Here is a 22,236-nt window from a genome sequence, read left to right on the forward strand (position 1 = left end):
AACCCCAAAACAGGAAATTTAATTGTTTTTAATAAATGTTTTTGTAAATTAGATTTTTTGTTAATGTGGTAAACAAATTTAATAAATTATAGGATAAATTACCTTTTTTAATAAATAATTATTTGTATACATATTTACATATAACGAAACAAACAATAAAAATTTGTGGTTTAACTTCGTAACGGTTTTGCGTCAGTATGTACAAAAACCTTATAAAAAAAACTAGAAATATTGATGACTAAAATTTGGTATTGTATATTTTTTCTTTATCGATTTGAAAAAATTTTGCGGATTTTTTTGCACTATTTAAAAATTTTGAACCATTGAGAAAAAAAAAGTGGGAAATTCACAAAATGTAAATGACGATAGTGACTTATCATGAATAATATATGTTGAGTAGAAGATTAAAAAAAACGGCCATTATAATGCATTATTAGTATTTATATTAATTTCTTTGTATGAACACATTATGACGTTTTTGATTTTATTTGTTTTAAGTGTTTTACAAAAGGCTCGTCATCTCATTTGCTCTGCAGTTCGGAATGACTGTTATAAAATAGTGATTTTAATTAACGCACAAAATATTGGCCCTACACCCACCTTAAAGTATACCAATCGGCTTAGAATTTTTAAGTCGAATATGCCATGTTCGTCTGTCTGTCTATGTAAACTTTGTAATCTAAGTATAGGTCACATTTTTTTTAAGATAATTCAATGAAATTCGGTATGCTTAACGCCCAAGGAAGACCATAGTTGATTTTGTTTGAAATTAGTCCATTATTTCGCCTAACACCACATACAATCGGACCCTCCGATTTAGCCTTTTAGCCCTTAGTTACGTATCTCGAATGAAAGTGGCACAATTAAGTTTTAATGATTTTTCACGTCAGTTAGTACATCTATCTATCTATCTATCTATCTATCTATCTATCTATCTATCTATCCATCTATCTCTATCTATCTATCTATCTATCTCTATCTATCTATCTATCTATCTATCTATCTATCTATCTATCTATCTCGTCTATCTATCTATCTTCTATCTATCTATCTATCTATCTATCTATCTATCTATCTACTATCTATCTATCTATCTATCTATCTATCTATCTATCTATCTATCTAACAATCTATCTATATATCTATCTATCTATCTATCTATCTATCTATCTATCTATCTATCTATCTATCTATCTATCTATCTATCTATCTATCTATCTATCTATCTATCTATCTATCTATCTATCTATCTATCTATCTATCTATCTATCTATCTATCTATCTATCTACAATCTATCTATCTATCTATCTATCTATCTATCTATCTATCTATCTATCTATCTATCTATCTATCTATCTATCTATCTATCTATCTATCTATCTATCTATCTAACAATCTATCTATCTAACAATCTTTCTATCTATCTATCTATGACAAGGCTTTTAAATTATACATCACTTTTCTTTTTAAAATATATTCCAGTATGACAGAAGTTTTCCTTAGAAACTTTTAAGATGCAGTTGCAGCAAATATTTTCAGAATCGTTAATTTCATCAGGTAAAACTTTTTCCAAAACGAACACGTGTTTTTATCTTTTAAATACATTCTCAGTAATTTAACTATTTTAGAAAATTATTATTTCCCAGTATTAATTAAACTTCATTATAAAATACCAATCAATGTCTTATCAATAATTTTGTTTCCGAAAACTCGAAATTGGTAAAACCCTTTATTATATGTATTTTAGAATAATTTTAATAAAAATTGTGTAACAAATAGAAATAAAATAAAAAATTACAATTTTAACAATGTATTTTTCTTGAAACAGTGGGATAAAATTGGAAAATCACAAATATTGGTAAAACCATTTTAATTTTAAAAATTTTAAAAATTTGAATTTGAATAACCCAGGCTAGGTGATGCTACTTTAGACGTAATTGAAAACAAAACTTAAACGTGTAACCTGCCCTGCAGTTCGGCATGTTGGAAGTATCATAATTTCCTAAAATGTTTAAAATATGTCATATTAATTGTGACAAAATTAAAAATATAAAATTTCTAAGATTTTAATAATGATCTATTCATTTTAGATCTTGTTTGTTTTTAAAATTTGTATAACTATTTTAATCTGAACTTTAAACACTGTATAGTACACATTTTAGAAACAAAAATATTTTACTACAAATCCCAACTTGTGAAATATTACACATGATAATAAAAAAGTACAGAATGGATTATGGAGAGGCTATACATCATAAAGTCATCAAAAACATCATCATCGACAATGGCATCACACTTGTTATCAGGAGAATGAGTATTAGAAAATTAAAAACAAAAACTTTACTCACTTATATAAAAAAATACAAACTAATTCAATGCTAATCAATGGATTGATCTTTTAATACTCTTGCTAAATTAATACGAGTTTGTGTAGAGAGTATGATATATAAACAAGGAGAAGTATTATGGATTAAAGACGACCTTAGAGTACTCTACGCCATTGTTAATAAGTAATAAGAATATTTCATCAGTTTTAGGAGTTTTGAAAAATGTTGAACACAGTTTGACAGAATCGATTGAAATTTGTTTTGCAAGATCATAAAAGGTTTGACAAAGATTTTGACAACATTGCTAGTTTGACATCTGCTATGAAATCATATCCCAAAATGGACTACAAAATATTAAAAATAAAAGATGAATTTTGAGAAAAACTCAATATTATTTCATAAATATTTAATTAAGTTGACAAACCACATAACGAATTAAACATACCTTCCCATCCTAGACAGGAGAGAGTAAAAATCAATTTTAAACCAACACATATGAACAATAAATAAGTTTAGTAGCGGCTTAAAGTATTCTTAAACTTGTCGCATCATTCATTCTTAAATAGTTTTTTAAACAGTGAAGACGTGCGTCTTGACAAATCGTTCGATTGTTTTGAGATTCGTTGTAACGGGTTTCTATTTTATAAAATATTTTCGCAAAACAAGTTTACTACCTAAAAAAAAAGTAATAAATTAATAAATTTTGCCCAAAAGAAAGGTACTAACTATACCTATTAGTTATACAAACTAAATATGGTGTAAATTAAATGCTTTAAATCGTTTTACAACTTTTAATTTTTGCATAATTATCATAATATCATAATAATTTTAAAATAAATATTTTCGTTTTTTTTATGTAATCGATAATTTAAATATTATTTACATTTAATTTTGTTGGTAAAAAAAAAACGTAAAAAGATTTTTAAAAAATTGTATAAAAAAGAAAGTGTATTTTAATTTAATAAATATTTATTTAACAGTCTAATTTTGTGATTGAAAGAAACAGATCTAAGTAAAATAAATACTCATTTTTTGGTAAAAGGTTATCTCATTAACAATAAATTTGGTGTTAAATATTAGGTCTTGAAAAAAAATTATCAAGGATTTTAATTACACTTAAAATTTTCCAATAATAAAAAGTAATTAACATAAGTAATGTATAATTAAAGAATGTGGTTATTAGAAAATAAAATTAAAAACAATTTAATAAAATCGAAAATAAATTTGTGATATTCGTGAAATAATAAAATCTGAAATATAAATATGTGTAACCTTCATTCTTCTAAAATATTGTATTAGATTGTTAATTTAAGATTACACAAACCGATAAAACTTGAAAAAAGTAGAAACCCTGAGATCAAGATTTCTTTTTAAAGGATTGAGACGCTTTGAATCCTCAGATTTTCTCCATCACATCTGAGATTTGAGATATCGTGTCCAGAATTTTGAAAAAAAAAATTTTTTCCTTTTTTGTGACGTTATGACAACCCGTAAGACAACTTTATCAAATGCTGTATGCCAACATCTGAAAGTCCATTCTGTCAACTTAAAATAGAAGCTTAACATCATTCGAGATATCTGTACCTAAAGCTTGAAAACTCATGGTTTCAGTATATTCATGGTATTTATACTCTACATTACAATATAGCACACCTTCCTGAAGATGTTTCAATCCATTCAAAATCACTTTCTAAATCGATTTAACGATGTCTGTCCACTCGCCAATTTCAACGAATGATATCTCAGCAATTACAGCAGATTTTTAAAGAAATGTACGAAATGTTGATATCTCGAAGAAGAAAGAAGATACATATGTCAAATGTACAGCCTTTATTTTAAAGCTGACAGAATGAACTTTAATATATTTTATAAATAAAGTTGTCTTGGCGCAGCTATAAAGTCTTAGAAAGGCGTTTTTCCAAACTTTACGACACGATATCTCGATCTTATTCTCTTATAATATGTTATGAACGTTAAAGTAATTTTTGAAAGGAACCTTATGTTGGGGCTAGATTTCAATGTGGATCGATTTTGCCCATTTCATAAGTATATTTGGAGAAAATGACAGAATATCGTGTTCTCGACAGACGTACGGATATGACTAGATCGGCTTTGAATTTAGTAAGGAAAAACCTTATACAGCCTTTAAAGTAAAATCTAATAGGAGGTATGGTCCGTTTTTGAGATTCCAAATTAACTACTTCTGAGTCATGCTCAAGTAGTAAGAAGTAATTTGAAAGAAGTCAAATATAGTATTATAGTATCGTGAATTCCTGACATGATTAGTGATATTATGTCCAAAGCTCCGATGCTACTTAATAAAGGGGTCCAAAGATAGTGGCCTACGAGTGAATCCAAGCATGACAGTACTGGAACTTGTCGCGGTTAAAGAACTATGAAATTTCCTTATCAAAAATGCTAGTATCTAGGAATATTTCCAGATCCAAGTAATTAGGGTTACTTAATATCCAACACAAAGTCAAGAAGGCAACGGTCGCCTACGAAACCTGACGTAAGATGTTGGGATGAAATGGGGACTTAGTTCTAACATATGTAGTTAAATGGATGTACACAACTATAGTACATCTCATTCTTATATAGGGATATCTTGTATGATGGACTTCAACTAATAGGAAGTTTATTGTAGACCAAACTATTCGAAGTTCAGAGATCAGAATGCATTGGAATAATAGGTGTTTTAAGAACTAGTCCTTTAGAAGTTCTGAAAACTTGTATCCTACCTATAAATCTTCATAACTCATCAGAAAGTTGGAGACCAAGAACATATGGATATGCTAAGTGGTTAACGCTTCTGTTCCTTCTAGGAACGAGAGGTATAGGGGTAACCTACCGAGCGAATATACCACCAGAATCATTACAAAAACTGTAGTGTTTTCCGACGAGATATCTGCAATAATGTCAGCCTGTAGGGTACTATAAGAGATCAATATTTGTGGAAACATAGACATTTTTGTCGATAGCCAAGCGGCACTCCTTCCACTAGACTCTCTCTAAACTCTTATACTACCACTTCCCTTTTAGTCAGACAATGCAAGAAATATCTGCTTGTCTGTCATTCACCTGATTGGGTCTCTGCGCCAAGGGAAAATATATCCAACTCCGTTAAGTTTTATCAAAAGCAGTATTCTCAGATTCATTCTTAAAAAGGCAAAAAATAGGCACATATAGAGGGATCAGGTTATTGTGGACTTTTCTCAATGATAAACGTAGAAGACACCATATAACCCGAAATAAGCGGTATATATCGTGCTATCAATATAAGACGACGTGGGCCCTTTATACAGTAGCAGTTGCGAAGACAGGAAAAAGGAAGAGACGAACCCTCATTTTCTCTGCGAATGCCCGCTCTAGCCTTTAAGAGTAACAATTTCATTTTTGGCAGTCACTTCATATCCAACCTAGGTGAGATATCTGGGTCCAAACTAAATAACCTCCTGAGATTTCTCAAGTCTAACGGCTGAATCTATAACATACAGATCTACATCTGACGAGGAGTCCTATCAAAACGGAGTCCATTCGACTCTTGATTGAATCATAATCTATAAAAGGAACTTTCTTGTTCTTCAAATTAAACTTTTAAATTTCCACATATGGAACCAAAACACTAGATTGAATTAGAATCTGTAAGTAGGTTTTGGTATTTTTTAAACAACTTTTAGAATTGTCCATTAAAAAAACAAGAACTGAAAATTTCCGAAGGGGATCTTTCGGTTGATACTTTACGACTTCATTTAAACTTACTTATATAACGGTCATAGAGAGTTTTCATAATGACGTAAATGTACTTTCTATTAATAGTACTTCTCTAAAAAAAAAATAAAAAATTTTGTTTATATAATTTTGATTAAGAAAGCGAATTTCTTTTATACAAATTTCTGGAATCTGTTTAATAAGAAATATTTTGTTAATGCTACAGAAATCAACATTTGTAGACGTAATCTACCACTGGAATTGAATCCAGCAATAAAAAAAAAACTCAAAAAATATCAAAAAAGATTAAAAAAGATTAAAAGCTTTACAACTACAGAAGCACGTATTTTTGACATAATATTTTTCTTAAGAATTTCTAAGAAATTTTACGATTAACTTTATAGCAAAATCTCGAGCCGAAAAAACTCATAAATTAAACTTTATTACAAAATTATATAAATTTAAAAGCTTTTTTTAAGACATACGTGCTTTAAACAATTAATATTAATATAAATTAGTGAGTATATGGCAAATAAATTATAAACATAAAAAATTATATAATTTTTAATGTTTAGAAGTTAGATCTATTAAGTCAGCAAACTATTAACCACACTTTACTATAGAAAGAATATTTTTATAGAAAAACATTTAAAAGCAGAATTTCACTTATTAATAAAACCTAAAACTTTTTACAGATCATGAAACTTTTCTATATCTCTTTGAGCTTATTAATAGCTTTAAGCTGCATGCCATGTGCAAAATCCATGAAGATAAAGATTAAGCCTTCTTATGGTTTTCAACCAGTACCCAGACAGAATAATGCCGAAGTACCCTATCAATGGAATGTACTAGACTATAGTTTTCCCAGCAATCAGGCCAAACAAGAAGCTGAGTCTAGTGGAAATCTAATACCCAGTAATGCTATACCCATAGATGTACAACCACATTATCATAGTAAGTTGTTAGTGGATTTTTATTATTTAAATTTAATTTTGAAATGTTTTTCATTTTAGATAAAAATCTTTTGAGAACCTTTGTTACCATACCTAAATTTCAAGATGGCATTCCTTACACATTAGCCACAGTTTCGGATAAGAAGGGACCTAATGGTCCTTTATTGGAACCGTATCCTAATTATGAATCTCATAATAATAGAAATGGGAAAAAACTGTGATGCTATTACATCCGCTTTTCGTGTGGCGGTAAGTTAAAGTTATCTCCGAGTTCCCCGTCAAGTGTACGCACGGGAACTGAATATCGTTTTTTGGATTTAATTTTTAAATTAAACTTTTTCGTTTAGGTCACCGAATGCAATCAAATGTGGGTAATTGATTCGGGTATGGTTGGTGCCGATGTTCAATGTGCTCCACAGTTACTATTATTCGATTTAAATACCGATCAGCTGATACATCGTTATCGTTTCAACTCTAGTCTCTATATATCCGGAGCCTCATTGTTTGTTACCCCCATAGTGGATGTAAAAGATCCTCCACCAAGAGGTAGTTGCAGACGTGCCATGGTCTATGTAGCCGATGTCAATTATCATGGTTTAGTAGTCTATGATTATATGCAAAATACCGCCTGGCGTATTGAGAATATGTTTATGTATCCCGATCCAAATTATGGTTATCATACGGTCGCTGGTGAAAGTTTCGTTTTAATGGATGGTATTATTGGCATGGCAGCCGATAAACAAAATTTATATTTCCATCCCATGGCTAGTGTAACAGAGTATGCTATACCTTTAAGAATTTTGGATAATGGTACTCTATTCGAACACGATATGGAAAATATGCATGAGACATTCAGACCTTTGGGTAAACGCAGTAGTGAATGCGTTGCCTCGGCTGTGGATAGCAATGGGAATATGTATTGTGTCACCTTAATCCCATCGAGTTGATAGTGTGGAATGTTAATACTCCCTATGATAGTATTAATATAAAAAAGTTACCCATTAGTTCGGAAGAATTGCAATTTGTTAGTGGCATGAAAGTGGTGAGAAATCATCAGGGTAATGAAGAATTATGGATGTTGTCTAATAGATTCCAGGTATTATTGCTTATTTTTGTTTAATAATATTTGAATTATAATTTAAAAATTTCTTAATTTTCTAGAAAATGGCTGCTGGCACCCAAAATTTTAATGAAGTTAATTTCCGCATTGTAGTTCTGCCTCTGGTGGTTGTTAACCCCCTTACACCCAATCAGGATTTACACAATAAACTCGTTTTCAAAAGTTGAGCCTTATTTATAATTTCATAAGTTCATTTTAATTCTAGTATAAGTTATAAATTTCAAGAATTTTATATAAACTAAACTGCATCTGAATGTTGTTAGTAGTACTTTCGTATATTTATTGTAGTTACTTAGCAAAATAAATATTTAAATTGTAAAATATGTTTTTATAAGAAACACGTTTTGATAAGGTAAATATTTAAGTCTGAAGAATTGAAAAGAAATTTGCAAGTGCAAAAACAAAAATTTTTAAGAATTATTTGAACAGACTTTAACAATCTTGACATAGGTGTACCAGCTTATAACAATAGATTAATTTGTGGTAATTAAAAAGTATGCTAATTCGCGTGAATCAACCGATACCGTTACAATATTAAAAGGGATGCACCTAGTATTTATAAATAATTTTAAATTTGTTTTAACGAAGTTGCAGACGATTTTATCGATTTAAAGGGAAAATATGGGTGATTAGGAAATATGTTTGTTTTTCTATAGTCTATAGTCTAGTCTATTGTCTAGTCTATTGTCTAGTCTATAGTCTAGTCTATAGTCTAGTCTATAGTCTAGTCTATAGTCTAGTCTATAGTCTAGTCTATAGTCTAGTCTATTGTCTAGTCTATAGTCTAGTCTATAGTCTAGTCTATTGTCTAGTCTATAGTCTAGTCTAGTCTATAGTCTAGTCTATAGTCTAGTCTATAGTCTAGTCTATAGTCTAGTCTATAGTCTAGTCTATAGTCTAGTCTATAGTCTAGTCTATAGTCTAGTCTATAGTCTAGTCTATAGTCTAGTCTATAGTCTAGTCTATAGTCTAGTCTATAGTCTAGTCTATAGTCTAGTCTAGTCTAGTCTATAGTCTAGTCTATAGTCTAGTCTATAGTCTCTCTATAGTCTAGTCTATAGTCTAGTCTATAGTCTAGTCTATAGTCTAGTCTATAGTCTAGTCTATAGTCTAGTCTATAGTCTAGTCTATAGTCTAGTCTATAGTCTAGTCTATAGTCTAGTCTATAGTCTAGTCTATAGTCTAGTCTATAGTCTAGTCTATAGTCTAGTCTATAGTCTAGTCTATAGTCTAGTCTATAGTCTAGTCTATAGTCTAGTCTATAGTCTAGTCTAGTCTTAGTCTAGTCTATAGTCTAGTCTATAGTCTAGTCTATAGTCAGTCTATAGTCTAGTCTATAGTCTAGTCTATAGTTCTAGTCTATAGTCTAGTCTATAGTCTAGTCTATAGTCTAGTCTATAGTCTAGTCTATAGTCTAGTCTATAGTCTAGTCTATAGTCTAGTATATAGTCTAGTCTATAGTCTAGTCTATAGTCTAGTCTATAGTCTAGTCTATAGTCTAGTCTATAGTCTAGTCTATAGTCTAGTCTATAGTCTAGTCTATAGTCTAGTCTATAGTCTAGTCTATAGTCTAGTCTATAGTCTAGTCTATCTAGTCTATAGTCTAGTCTATAGTCTAGTCTATAGTCTAGTCTATAGTCTAGTCTATAGTCTAGTCTATAGTCTAGTCTATAGTCTAGTCTATAGTCTAGTCTATAGTCTAGTCTATAGTCTAGTCTATAGTCTAGTCTATAGTCTAGTCTATAGTCTAGTCTATAGTCTAGTCTATAGTCTAGTCTATAGTCTAGTCTATAGTCTAGTCTATAGTCTAGTCTATAGTCTAGTCTATAGTCTAGTCTATAGTCTAGTCTATAGTCTAGTCTATAGTCTAGTCTATAGTCTAGTCTATAGTCTAGTCTATAGTCTAGTCTATAGTCTAGTCTATAGTCTAGTCTATAGTCTAGTCTATAGTCTAGTCTATAGTCTAGTCTATAGTCTAGTCTATAGTGCTAGTCTATAGTCTAGTCTATAGTCTAGTCTATAGTCTAGTCTATAGTCTAGTCTATAGTCTAGTCTATAGTCTAGTCTATAGTCTAGTCTATAGTCTAGTCTATAGTCTAGTCAGTCTATAGTCTAGTCTATAGTCTAGTCTATAGTCTAGTCTATAGTCTAGTCTATAGTCTAGTCTATAGTCTAGTCTATAGTCTAGTCTATAGTCTAGTCTATAGTCTAGTCTATAGTCTAGTCTATAGTCTAGTCTATAGTCTAGTCTATAGTCTAGTCTATAGTCTAGTCTATAGTCTAGTCTATAGTCTAGTCTATAGTCTAGTCTATAGTCTAGTCTATAGTCTAGTCTATAGTCTAGTCTATAGTCTAGTCTATAGTCTAGTCTATAGTCTAGTCTATAGTCTAGTCTATAGTCTAGTCTATAGTCTAGTCTATAGTCTAGTCTATAGTCTAGTCTATAGTCTAGTCTATAGTCTAGTCTATAGTCTAGTCTATAGTCTAGTCTATAGTCTAGTCTATAGTCTAGTCTATAGTCTAGTCTAGTCTATAGTCTAGTCTATAGTCTAGTCTATAGTCTAGTCTATAGTCTAGTCTATAGTCTAGTCTATAGTCTAGTCTATAGTCTAGTCTATAGTCTAGTCTATAGTCTAGTCTATAGTCTAGTCTATAGTCTAGTCTATAGTCTAGTCTATAGTCTAGTCTATAGTCTAGTCTATAGTCTAGTCTATAGTCTAGTCTATAGTCTAGTCTATAGTCTAGTCTATAGTCTAGTCTATAGTCTAGTCTATAGTCTAGTCTATAGTCTAGTCTATAGTCTAGTCTATAGTCTAGTCTATAGTCTAGTCTATAGTCTAGTCTATAGTCTAGTCTATAGTCTAGTCTATAGTCTAGTCTATAGTCTAGTCTATAGTCTAGTCTATAGTCTAGTCTATAGTCTAGTCTATAGTCTAGTCTATAGTCTAGTCTAGTCTATAGTCTAGTCTAGTCTATAGTCTAGTCTAGTCTATAGTCTAGTCTAGTCTATAGTCTAGTCTAGTCTATAGTCTAGTCTAGTCTATAGTCTAGTCTATAGTCTAGTCTAGTCTAGTCTATAGTCTAGTCTATAGTCTAGTCTATAGTAGTCTATAGTCTAGTCTATAGTCTAGTCTATAGTCTAGTCTATAGTCTAGTCTATAGTCTAGTCTATAGTCTAGTCTATAGTCTAGTCTATAGTCTAGTCTATAGTCTAGTCTATAGTCTAGTCTATAGTATAGTCTATAGTCTAGTCTATAGTCTAGTCTATAGTCTAGTCTATAGTCTAGTCTATAGTCTAATCTATAGTCCAGACTATAGTCTAGTCTATCGTCTAGTCTATAGTCCAGACTATAGTCTAGTCTATAGTCTAGTCTATAGTCTAGTCAATAGTCTAGTTTATAGTCTAGTCTATAGTCTAGTCCAGTCTATAGTCTAGTCTATAATCTAGTTTATAGTCTAGTCAATAGTCTAGTCTATAGTCCAGTCTATAGTCTAGTCTATAGTCTAATCTATAGTCTAATCTATAGTCTAGTCTATGGTCTAGTCTATAGCCTAATCTATAGTGTAATCTATAGCCTAGTCTATAGTCTAATCTATGGCCTAGTCTATAGTCTAGTCTACAGTCTAGATTTTAATAAAAAATATGGTTGAAAATATTTATTATTTCAATATTTAATAAACATAACCTTGTTCTAATTATTATTTGTTTTTAAAAAATGTTTAAATAAAAAAAATTGAACTAAATATTTAAAAACTACTTAAAAAAAACAACTGTGCAAACTATTAGTTTACATGAACAAAATCATATTTACTTAAAAAATATTCAAAATTTCAAACTTTTTCCAATTTTTTCACAAAATATAAATGCAAAAGGTGGTCGAACCTCTTAGAACATTTTCATAAATGAAGACGTCATTGAGGGTTAGGTACCGCATACGAAACTTCGAGTTTGAAATTCGAAAGTATTTTATTTTGATACTAATTACGACGTATCCCCCTAAGGTTATAATTTGTTTATTTGCAGCCAAAAAATTTATATATTTGTTTTAATTCATATCATTTTTCACTTTTTAGCACAATAAAATTAAAAGTGTTTATTTTAAAAACAAATAAATAAACGTTGAAATGTTTCCTTTCTGCTAAATCGTTGATTTTGCAAATTTTTCATAAAATCAAAAAATATTAATCAAATTAACTTAGTTGGTGGCACGAGTACTGCTGTAAAATATCTCTTAAATATTTATAAAAAATATGATGTAATAAAAGTCAGAAAATTAAAAAAATACTTAATTAATAATTAACAAACATTTGACATGTGAAAACTGTAGTGATATATTAATATTGATTTAATGTAAAGTTAAAATATTTTTAGCAAAAAAATTTATATTTTCAATGAAATTGTGTAAGCTTTTGACTGGGCCAAGTTTATATATCTAACAAAGGAATTATCTTAAGAAAAAATTTGATTAATTGAATTTAGTTTTAAAAAAGTAATCGGAAGATATAGTGTAATAGTTGAAGAGTATGTCATTTGAAAGCTCTACAAACAAAACATTTGTTCCAATTTATGCAGCGGGTATGAGGCTCAAATTAAAAGGGGAACGGGACAAAATCGAAAAAGAGGGGGGCGAAACGGAGGGGAAGAGGGCGCGGCCGGGAAGGGAAACGAGGGAAGGGAAAGAGGGGGGCCGGGAGGGGAGGAGGGAGGGGGGAGGCGGGGAAACCACGGGAGGGCGAACGAACGAGACGAACGAACGAACGAACGAACGAACGAACGAAAACGAACGAACGAACGAAACGAACGAACGAACGAACGAACGAACGAACGAACGAACGAACGAACGAAAACGAACGAACGAACGAAAGAACGAAAGAACGAACGAAACGAACGAACGAACGAACGAACGAACGAAACGAACGAACGAACGAACGAACGAACGAACGAACGAACGACGAACGAACGAACGAACGAACGAACGAACGAAACGAACGAACGAACAAACGAACGAACGAACAAAGAACGAACGAACGAACGAACGAACGAACGAACGAAGAACGAACGAACGAACGAACGAACGAACGAACGAACGAACGAACGAACGAACGAACGAACGAACGAACGAACGAACGAACGAACGAACGAACGAACGAACGAACGAACGAACGAAAAAGAACGAACGAACGAACGACGAACGAACGAACGAACGAACGAACGAACGAACGAGAACGAACGAACGAACGAACGAAACGAACGAACGAACGAACGAACGAAACGAACGAACGAACGAACAACGAACGAACGAACGAACGAACGAACGAACGAACGAAACGAACGAAACGAACGAACGAACGAACGAACGAACGAACGAACGAACGAACGAACGAACGAACGAACGAACGAACGAACGAACGAACGAAACGAACGAACGAACGAACGAACGAACGAACGAACGAACGAACGAACGAAACGAACGAACGAACGAACTAACGAACGAACGAACGAACGAACACGAAACGAACTAACTAACGAACGAACGAACGAACGAACGAACGAACTAACGAACGAACGAACGAACTAACTAACGAACGAACGAACTAACTAAACTAACGAACTAAGAACTAACGAACGAACTAACGAACTAACTAACTAACAACTAACAACGAACTAACTAACTAACTACTAACGAACTAACTAACGAAACTAACTAAACTAACGAAACTAACTAACTAACGAACGAACTAACTAACGAACTAACTGAACTAACTAACTAACTAAAACTAACTACTAACTAACGAACTAACTAACGAAACTAACTAACTAACTAACTAACTAACGAACGAACTAACACTAACTAACTAACTAACTAACTAACTAACTAACTAACTAACTAACTAACTAACTAACTAACTAAACTAACTAACTAACTAAAACTAACTAACTAACTAACTAACTAACTAACTAAACTAACTAACTAACTAACTAACTAACTGACTAACTAACTAACTAACTAAAAACTGACTAACTAACTAACTAACTAACTAACTAACTAACTAACTAACTAACTAACTAACTAACTAACTAACTAACTAACTAACTAACTAACTAACTAACTACCTAACTACCTAACTAACTGACTAACTAACTAACTAACTAACTTACTTACTGAAGTCAGAGTAGATTTGTAGTATTCTGCGCAAGGTGATCAGATCTGAGTCTCTGGTGAAAAGCCAACTCACTACGACATTTCCTTCAACGAAATACACATTGGCCACTACCGGGCCTGTTGCGCTCTCCTTTATCAGAGTCTCTAGTGGGAATCGAACCCACGAACTCCGTACTGTCTAGAGCACTACCAGCTAACCTACAGACGCAACCTAGACAATATCGAAGATGTCACAATATCGTTAAATAGAATGAGAAAATGATGTAAAAGGTCATTATAGCTAAAAATGGGCGTTTTTTTAAATTGTTGGTTTGTTAAGATTATATTAACTAAATTCTTGGCTAATTGCAATCTAAACTGTTTGCATAACAGGACCTGCTTAGAAATTATACAAATTGATTTAATAAAATATTTAAATATTAAAAAAATTGGAATCTGCTATTCTTTTAAAGGTCTATAGTTGAAATAAAAATTTCAAGTTTATTTGCACAACAAATCAACAAAATTTCTAATAAATTAACTTAAAAATTACCCAAATTATTTAGAAATATATATAAATGCCAACAAATTACTTTTAATATATATAATTGCATATCAAGAAATTCATGACAAGAATAAATATTAACTAATAATAATCAAATATAAATTTCAACACTAAATCAAGATACATATCAAAAATGTCAAAATGGCCTTGTCTTGAAAGTCAACGATCTTGTTAAATACTAAATATCTAATAATGTTATTAAAATTAATTAAACAAATAATTAAATAATGATTTCTATATTAGTGGTATAACCAAACAAATTGGGCAATTCTAAACAGTTATTGATTTTGTGTGCAATAATTGTCTTCATAGAAAATAACTCATCCACTTATTGCTAATTTAATGCAAAATCCCTAATCAATCATTATTATATACTTTCAGCTTTCGTTGCTAATATGCAGATTAAAACAGTAAAACAGTAAAATTTATTAAAAAAAATGCAAATTTAATAAACGTGTTAATGAAAATTTAAAATTTTTTTTAAATTAAAAGACAAAATATACTGAAGATTGTAAAACAAACAAAAAAAAAAAACCTGTTGGAGGAGAACACTGACAGATATGAAAAAAGACAGAGAGACAGACGGACAGTCAAAAATGTATTTGTACTAAGTATACTTAAGCATATAGGTATATAATTAGTATTTATTTAATTTTTTTTCTGTAGAAATGAAAAAAAAATCATTAAATTAAAATTCAAAAGCCAAATAACACAATAAACAGTCACCATCAACTACCATTCAGTATAGTCCAGTTCAGTCCAAAAACATTATCGAAATTCGACACATTCATAAATGAGATCAGATACAGAAGACTAAAATTAAACGGCGGCTGACTTGATGCTACTACGTTCAGTTACTTTTCGTTTGCCAAGAAAGAAACATTCATTACTTTAAAATTCAAAACCAAAATACTACAATTAAAATTGGATCTTTATTTAAAATATAAAAAAATAAAATTCAATAAACCGTAACATAATAAAAAAAAGACGTGTAATTATTTTCAATGAAAGTGAAATTTGTATATGTAACAATTTGAAAACAAACAAAAAAAAAACCGTTAAATTCAAAATACAAGGTTATATAGAAAAATAAACAAACAACATAAAAGAAAAATGTGAGTTAAAAAAAAAACTAAAAATCATGTTATTTTTGTTATAAAAAATAATAATTGCATAAAAAATTCTGCAGAAGTAATGTTTTCCAAAAAAAATATTTAACAGTGACCTATAAAATATTTATGTTTAATTAACATTTTTAAAATCTCTTCAGTAACAAAAAAAAGTAATGATATTTAATGACATTTCGAAAATAAAGGAAACTTGTTTTAAACACATCGCTTATTGAATTATAAACAACATTTAACTAAATGTTTAAGAAATTCAGGTTCTAAATTCTTTATAATTAACAGAAAATTTAATCGATAAACAAAGACTGGTTTCATAAATTTCACTTGAACCAACTTGAATTATAGAATTGTGTATTATTTGCTGTATTGATCCTGATTTTATGATCAATTGTTTATTTAACCCTTTTTGGGAGGGATAGATAATGTTCAAAGTTCGGTAAAATAGATTTAATTTCGTATTAACATTAAAAAAGTTATATGAGGTATTAAAGGGTCTAAGGTTAAAAGGCATCTTATATACACTGTGAGTGAATAAAAACAGTCAATATGTATATTATTACAAAAAAAAATTAAAGAAATACCAGTTGGAATACGATAAAGTACTTGAAAGATTTATAGATTTTCAGTCAATCAGGACGCTGCATGTTTAATTCTATGTTTCAAAGTTTAATATTAAAAAAGATTCAAAAAGTACAAGTACAGACGATAAAATATAAGTAACAAAAAGTTTATTCTTATACCATCAGGATCTTATATATGTATATGATTTTATATTTCTAGATTCAATAATTTAGAAAATCAAAATCATTTGAATGACTAAAAAACTCTCCTTTCATTCAATCAATATGATTCGTGTTTAATTTTGGGTTTCTAGGATCAATATAAAAATAAATTCAAAAAGTACTAGTTGAAGAACAAAAAAGTACCATAAAATTCATTGTTATAGATTTTCATGCCATCAGGATCCAATATCTGAACCTATATATCTGATTTTATATTTCTAGGTACAATAATCCAGAAAATCAAAAAAGTACCAATTGAATGATGAAAAAGTACCAGCAATTCCAAATTTATAGATTTTCATTCAATCAATTTTGCGTTCAATATTAACAAAGATTCAAAAAGTACCAGTTGAAGAACAAAAAGTACCAAAAAAATTCAATGTTATAGATTTTCAATCCATTAGAATCCTATATCTGTGATTTTATGTACCAAAAATCCTTCCCTTCTGATTTTCTTTCACTCAGGACTCTGAAGTTTAATTTTATATTTATAGGACAATCAAAAAGTAAAGAACCGAAAAGTACCAAAGCGTTCCCTCTTATAAGTTCTATATAATAGAAAACTCAAAAAGTACCCCCTTAAGAACGAAAAAGTACCAAAAAAATAGTTCTTGGTAACAGAATTTAAAAGTTTAAGATTATTTTTTTGTAATTTTTTCCCATTGCTTCCTTAATTTCCCACACATAACTTACCATCTCTGGTTTTGGCAATATCAAAACAATAACAACACACAGCTGGTTTTAAATGGCGATTTTCTCGATAATTTGTCTGAAAGATTTACATTAAATTCGGATGTCACAGATATCTAGGGATGAAAAATTCTATAGAAACCCAGCAGTTCGGTCGGACAGTCTTGAAATACGTATTTAACCTACCACTTAGGGTTACACCAAGCAACCGACTGTCCAAATGACTACGAGGAAGTCAAACGTCATCCCATAGTTTACGAAGAGACATACAAAAAGAGGACACTAAAGTGACGATTATCTTCAACCTCGATTACAAAGAGTACATCTGTGATGAAAGACGAATTAGAGTCAACCAGGTGGTTAGACGTTAGTGGAAATGACTGTAATTTTCGGATGAATTGATTCTTTGTCGAAATGCTGGGAATTACAAAGGGAATGACAAACTTATATATAGCCTTCTCACGAAGGTGAATAAATGTTTTCTCAGCGTTTTGGATATATTGAAATGAGTTTTCAGAAGAGCACAGATGTCTGCGACATCCAAATCTTCAATAATTCTATCAGAAATGGTTTCGAGAAGTTTCCAAAAGAGTCAGCAAAACGGAGATATGATCAAAATTTCAAAACAACCCATCAAATATGACATTTATACTTAAGATTCGACATATCCGAATCACAAATATTTAACCATTGTATTAGATCTAAACGGAACACGTTTTGTGGATCTTTATTCAAAGTGGTTTACTAACAATCAATGTGCAAGAGATCCTTAATAAGAATCTGAATAACTTTTGTTTTCACTCGTTGTAGAACTACACAGTTGTTTTTTAAGATCAAATGGGTTTCCGATTTCGAAATTTCGGAAAACATTTCTTTTGCTAAAACTAACTAAAATCAGTTAGTGTTGCAATTTGCAAAAAAAAATCCAAAAAATCAAAAAAAAATATTTAACTACAAATAAATAAATAAAAAAATAATAATAATAAATAAATTAGAATGTAGCATCACATCTTGTTTGTCGGCTTTTAGTAGCCGTTTAATTCTAGACTCAATAAAATATGATCTTAATTGCAAAACATGTTTGTTAATAAAATGCAGAACTTAAAATTAATTACGTTTAAAAAAAATTCCCCCATTTTATTTCAGGCAACTAAATACTAGTCTATGGCATAATCTGCTTTTAGTAACAATCAACACTGTAACCCATATTTCCGCATATAGTTATGCCCAAGCAGACAGTTTTGCAGCGGAGACACTAGTCAGACCTGCCTATAAGAGACCACCACCGGTTAGTAGATATAAAGATCTGATAAAAATATATGAAGGAAAAAATTTAGAATTTGCCTTCCCATCGGAAAGTGTGCGTAATGCGGCATTAAATAGCGGGCAATATGATCCAGATCATCCTATACCTATCGATGTGGATGTTTACTATCCAAGTGAGTATGAAGTGGAGTGTTTAATTGGAATCATTATATTAATATGTTTTAAATTTTATAGAAAATTCGGATGAACCCACAGTTTTCATAACCATACCAAGATTTGGCAGTGGTGTACCCTATTCATTGGCCACATTGACAGATGTTCAACGTCCAAATGGTTCAGAATTCCAACCGTATCCCGACTACTCATGGCATAGTTCTCATGGACAAGATTGTGATGGTTTGACATCGGTTTATCGCATACAAGTGAGTGAAAATAATTCGACCCGAATATTTTAAGATTTTATTTTTGATTTTGATTCTGATCAAGGACACTGGGATCAAATTAGGCCATTCAATATCTCGATATTTCAATAAAATTTTAACGAAAATTTCGATACTTTTCGAATGCCGTAGCTTTAATATTTTTCTATCTTCGTAGATCGATGCCTGTGGACGCATGTGGATATTAGACAGTGGTGAAATAGAGTTCGTTCAACATTGTCAACCACAAGTGGTGGTAATCGACATTCAAACAGGAACTATGGTTCATCGCTATCGTTTACCCCCGAAAGTTTTTAGAACTGGTGTAAGCCGCTTTGTAACACCACTTGTCGACATTGACGATCCCCCACCATTGGGTACCTGTTCCAAGGCATTTGTTTATATGGCTGATGCCACCGGTACTTCTTTAATTGTTTATGATGTTGTGAATGATGATTCTTGGCGCATTGAAAACCGATACACTTTTCCCGATCCCGACTTTAGTAAACATACAATAGCTGGCGAAAGTTTTGAACTATTGGATGGCGTCTTTGGTCTATCGATGACACCCAGAGGTTTGGGTTTGAGGCGATTACTATATTTTCATGCTCTATCAAATGATGCTCAAGTAGCAGTTCCCTTGGATGTGATAAATAATTCGTCAAACTTTGGTTTTGGTTTAGCTTCGTCACTACATGAATTTCAGTTGTTGGGTCATAGGGGTGTACAGTGTGCCGCTTCTGCTATGTCAGCAAATGGTTTCTTATTGTGTGGTTTCTTAGAACCCATTGCTTTAATCGGCTGGAATATACGTACTCCCTATACGCCCCGTAATCGAATGATATTGGCTGAAAATCCTGAAACTCTACAATTCATAAGTGGTCTTAAGGTGATACGTAATCCGAGGGGTAAAGAAGAGGTGTGGATGCTATCGAATCGTTTGCAAAAGACTTTTAGTGGTACCACCGATTTTACGGAGATAAATTATCGCATACAAAAATGTGGTATGGATGAGTTATTATTGGGTAAAAAGTGTCGAAATTAAAGGAATTTGATGATACGAAATTGTACCTACTACTATAACTATAATAATGTATAACATTTTTTATGGAATAAATCAATTTTTGTAATTTTTTTCGTTAAAACCAAAAAAAAACACATGTTTTTCTGACTAATATTCTCTTAATTTATGATCTACTATAAAATCAGGGTTCTTATGGAAAGAAAGAAAAGAACGTGTTAGAAAAACAATTTCTATACAATTTCATGGTTGTTATATTAACGTTATTTTTCACGGACTTAAGTGGTTTCTCTCTTTTCTTTATTTTTGGGAAAACAAAAATGTGTGAACATTTCTTCCTCTATACGGTAGGTAATTTTAAGAATTGTGATGTTTATCCCTTTTTTTACCAAAAAAAAAAGACCTTTCTCATCTTTTGACATTTGTAATAACTCTTAGCCACACTGCGCCATAACAAAATGCAACAGGCTAATAGACGGCCCCTATGAGACAACCATATAGTATTTTTTTATATAAAATTTCATGATTATAATCAGGTAGAGGTGTTTCCATAAAATATGTAATATTTAGAAAAATGCAAAGACTACAGAATAGGACCAGACTAGTGTGGACTATTGTCAGGATTATAGTCCATTCTATAGTCTGGACTAGAGTATATTCTATACGTTGGACTAAAGCCTAGTCTATAGTCTGCAGAACAGTCTAGTTTAAAGTCTGGCTTACAGTAAAGTTTATATTCTGGACTATAACCTACTTAATAGTCTATAATATGGACAATAGTCTGTACTATAGTCTAGTCTATGGTCAGGGCTATATAATGGACCATTGACTGGTCTACAGTCTGGACTACAGTCTAGTCTACAGTCTGGACTATAGTCTAGTCTATGGTCAGGGCTATAGTCTGGACAATAGGAGGTAGTTCAGACTATAGGCAAGACTATAGTGCAGACTGTAGAATGGACCATTGACTAGACTATAGTACGGACTATAGACTAAATTATAGGCATTACTTGTCTATAATCTAGACTAGTCTATTTTAGTCTAGTCGGGACTATAGTCTGAACTATGGCCTATAGTCTAGTCGATATTGTGGACTACAGTCTGGACTATAGATTAGTATTTAGCCTTTAGACTATAGATTAGCCTTTAGCCCTTAGACTATTGTCTGGACTATAGTCTAGACTAAAGTCTGGACTATTGTCTAGTCTATAGTTTGGACTATTGTCTAGTCTATAGTCTAGTCTGTAGTCCAGTCTAGTCTATAGTCTGGACTATAGGCTTGTATATCGATTAGACCATAATCTTGTCTATAGTCTGGACTAAAGTTAAGTCTATAATCTGGAATATATTATAGTATATAGTCTGAAGCATAGTTCAATCCGTATTCTTTTTATCGAGTCTAAAATTTTCGAAAATTAAATTAAACTTTTCAATCAGTTATGGAAACACCCATATTAATTGCTTATACACAAAAAAACTTATGCGGCATCAATAAAAAGGAATCAAATGTTCCCAGCAATAACAACAACAACAGCAACAATACAAAGAATAATGTTTATATTGATCTTTAAAGAATAAAACAAAATGTTCTTACTAAAGAGACAACTAACATACAACAGGCAATCATACATTCCTATTTACAGTCACATACTCGTCGTACATCATATAAAGAAACTGAAAAACTACCAGTCCAAGACAAAACTTACTAATGCAGCTAATAAGTGGAAATAAAACCCAAAAAAAAAAAGAAGGAGTTGAAGGAAAGAAACTCTCACACTTGTTAAGCGGATAAAATAACAACAAATGTCTTTTAGAAAAGGGTAACTTGACATGAAATGTTATTTAAAGTATCATCTGGACTAAGCTATGGACAATATACCGATCTATAGTCTGGTCTATAGTGTAGATAATAGTCTGGCGTAAAGTCTTTCTATAATTTGGGACTGTACTATAGTCTGGTCTAAAGTCTGGACCGTATTCTGGCCTAAAGTCTACACTAAAGTTTGAACTCTATTTAGGAATATAGCCTGATACATGCTTTAGATTACATTCTGACCCAAAGTATGGATTAATTCTATAGTTAGAACTATATACAGCCTGGTCTATAGTCT

The 22,236-nt window shown here is 31.1% G+C and overlaps 2 protein-coding genes across 3 annotated transcripts; both read left to right on the forward strand.

Annotated features, from left to right (window-relative positions):
* The first annotated feature begins 2,861 nt into the window (after positions 1–2,861).
* On the forward strand, positions 2,862–8,433 carry LOC119607888 (protein yellow-like). The gene is given in 7 exon segments (XM_037962014.1): positions 2,862–3,046; positions 6,735–6,993; positions 7,053–7,195; positions 7,197–7,241; positions 7,340–7,919; positions 7,922–8,088; positions 8,154–8,433. Coding segments are annotated over 6 exon segments (1,317 nt in total). The 5' UTR covers positions 2,862–3,046; positions 6,735–6,737; the 3' UTR covers positions 8,280–8,433.
* A 3,823-nt stretch (positions 8,434–12,256) lies between these two features.
* LOC119607887 (protein yellow) lies at positions 12,257–20,247 on the forward strand. 2 transcript variants are annotated; one of them, XM_037962012.1, is made up of 4 exons: positions 12,257–12,368; positions 18,566–18,858; positions 18,920–19,107; positions 19,283–20,247. In XM_037962012.1, exons 1-4 carry the CDS (start codon positions 12,364–12,366, stop codon positions 20,147–20,149), a joined length of 1,353 nt encoding a protein of 450 aa, XP_037817940.1. In that variant the 5' UTR covers positions 12,257–12,363; the 3' UTR covers positions 20,150–20,247. The 2 variants fall into 2 exon arrangements, with proteins under 2 accessions (XP_037817940.1, XP_037817941.1); XM_037962013.1 differs by lacking the exon at positions 12,257–12,368 and adding an exon at positions 15,487–15,935.
* The last annotated feature ends 1,989 nt before the right edge of the window (positions 20,248–22,236 follow it).

Source organism: Lucilia sericata, unplaced genomic scaffold (assembly GCF_015586225.1).
Source record: "Lucilia sericata isolate MDLA Ls3-8-SP2 unplaced genomic scaffold, ASM1558622v1 Contig000758F_arrow, whole genome shotgun sequence".
Lineage (NCBI taxonomy): Eukaryota > Metazoa > Arthropoda > Insecta > Diptera > Calliphoridae > Lucilia > Lucilia sericata.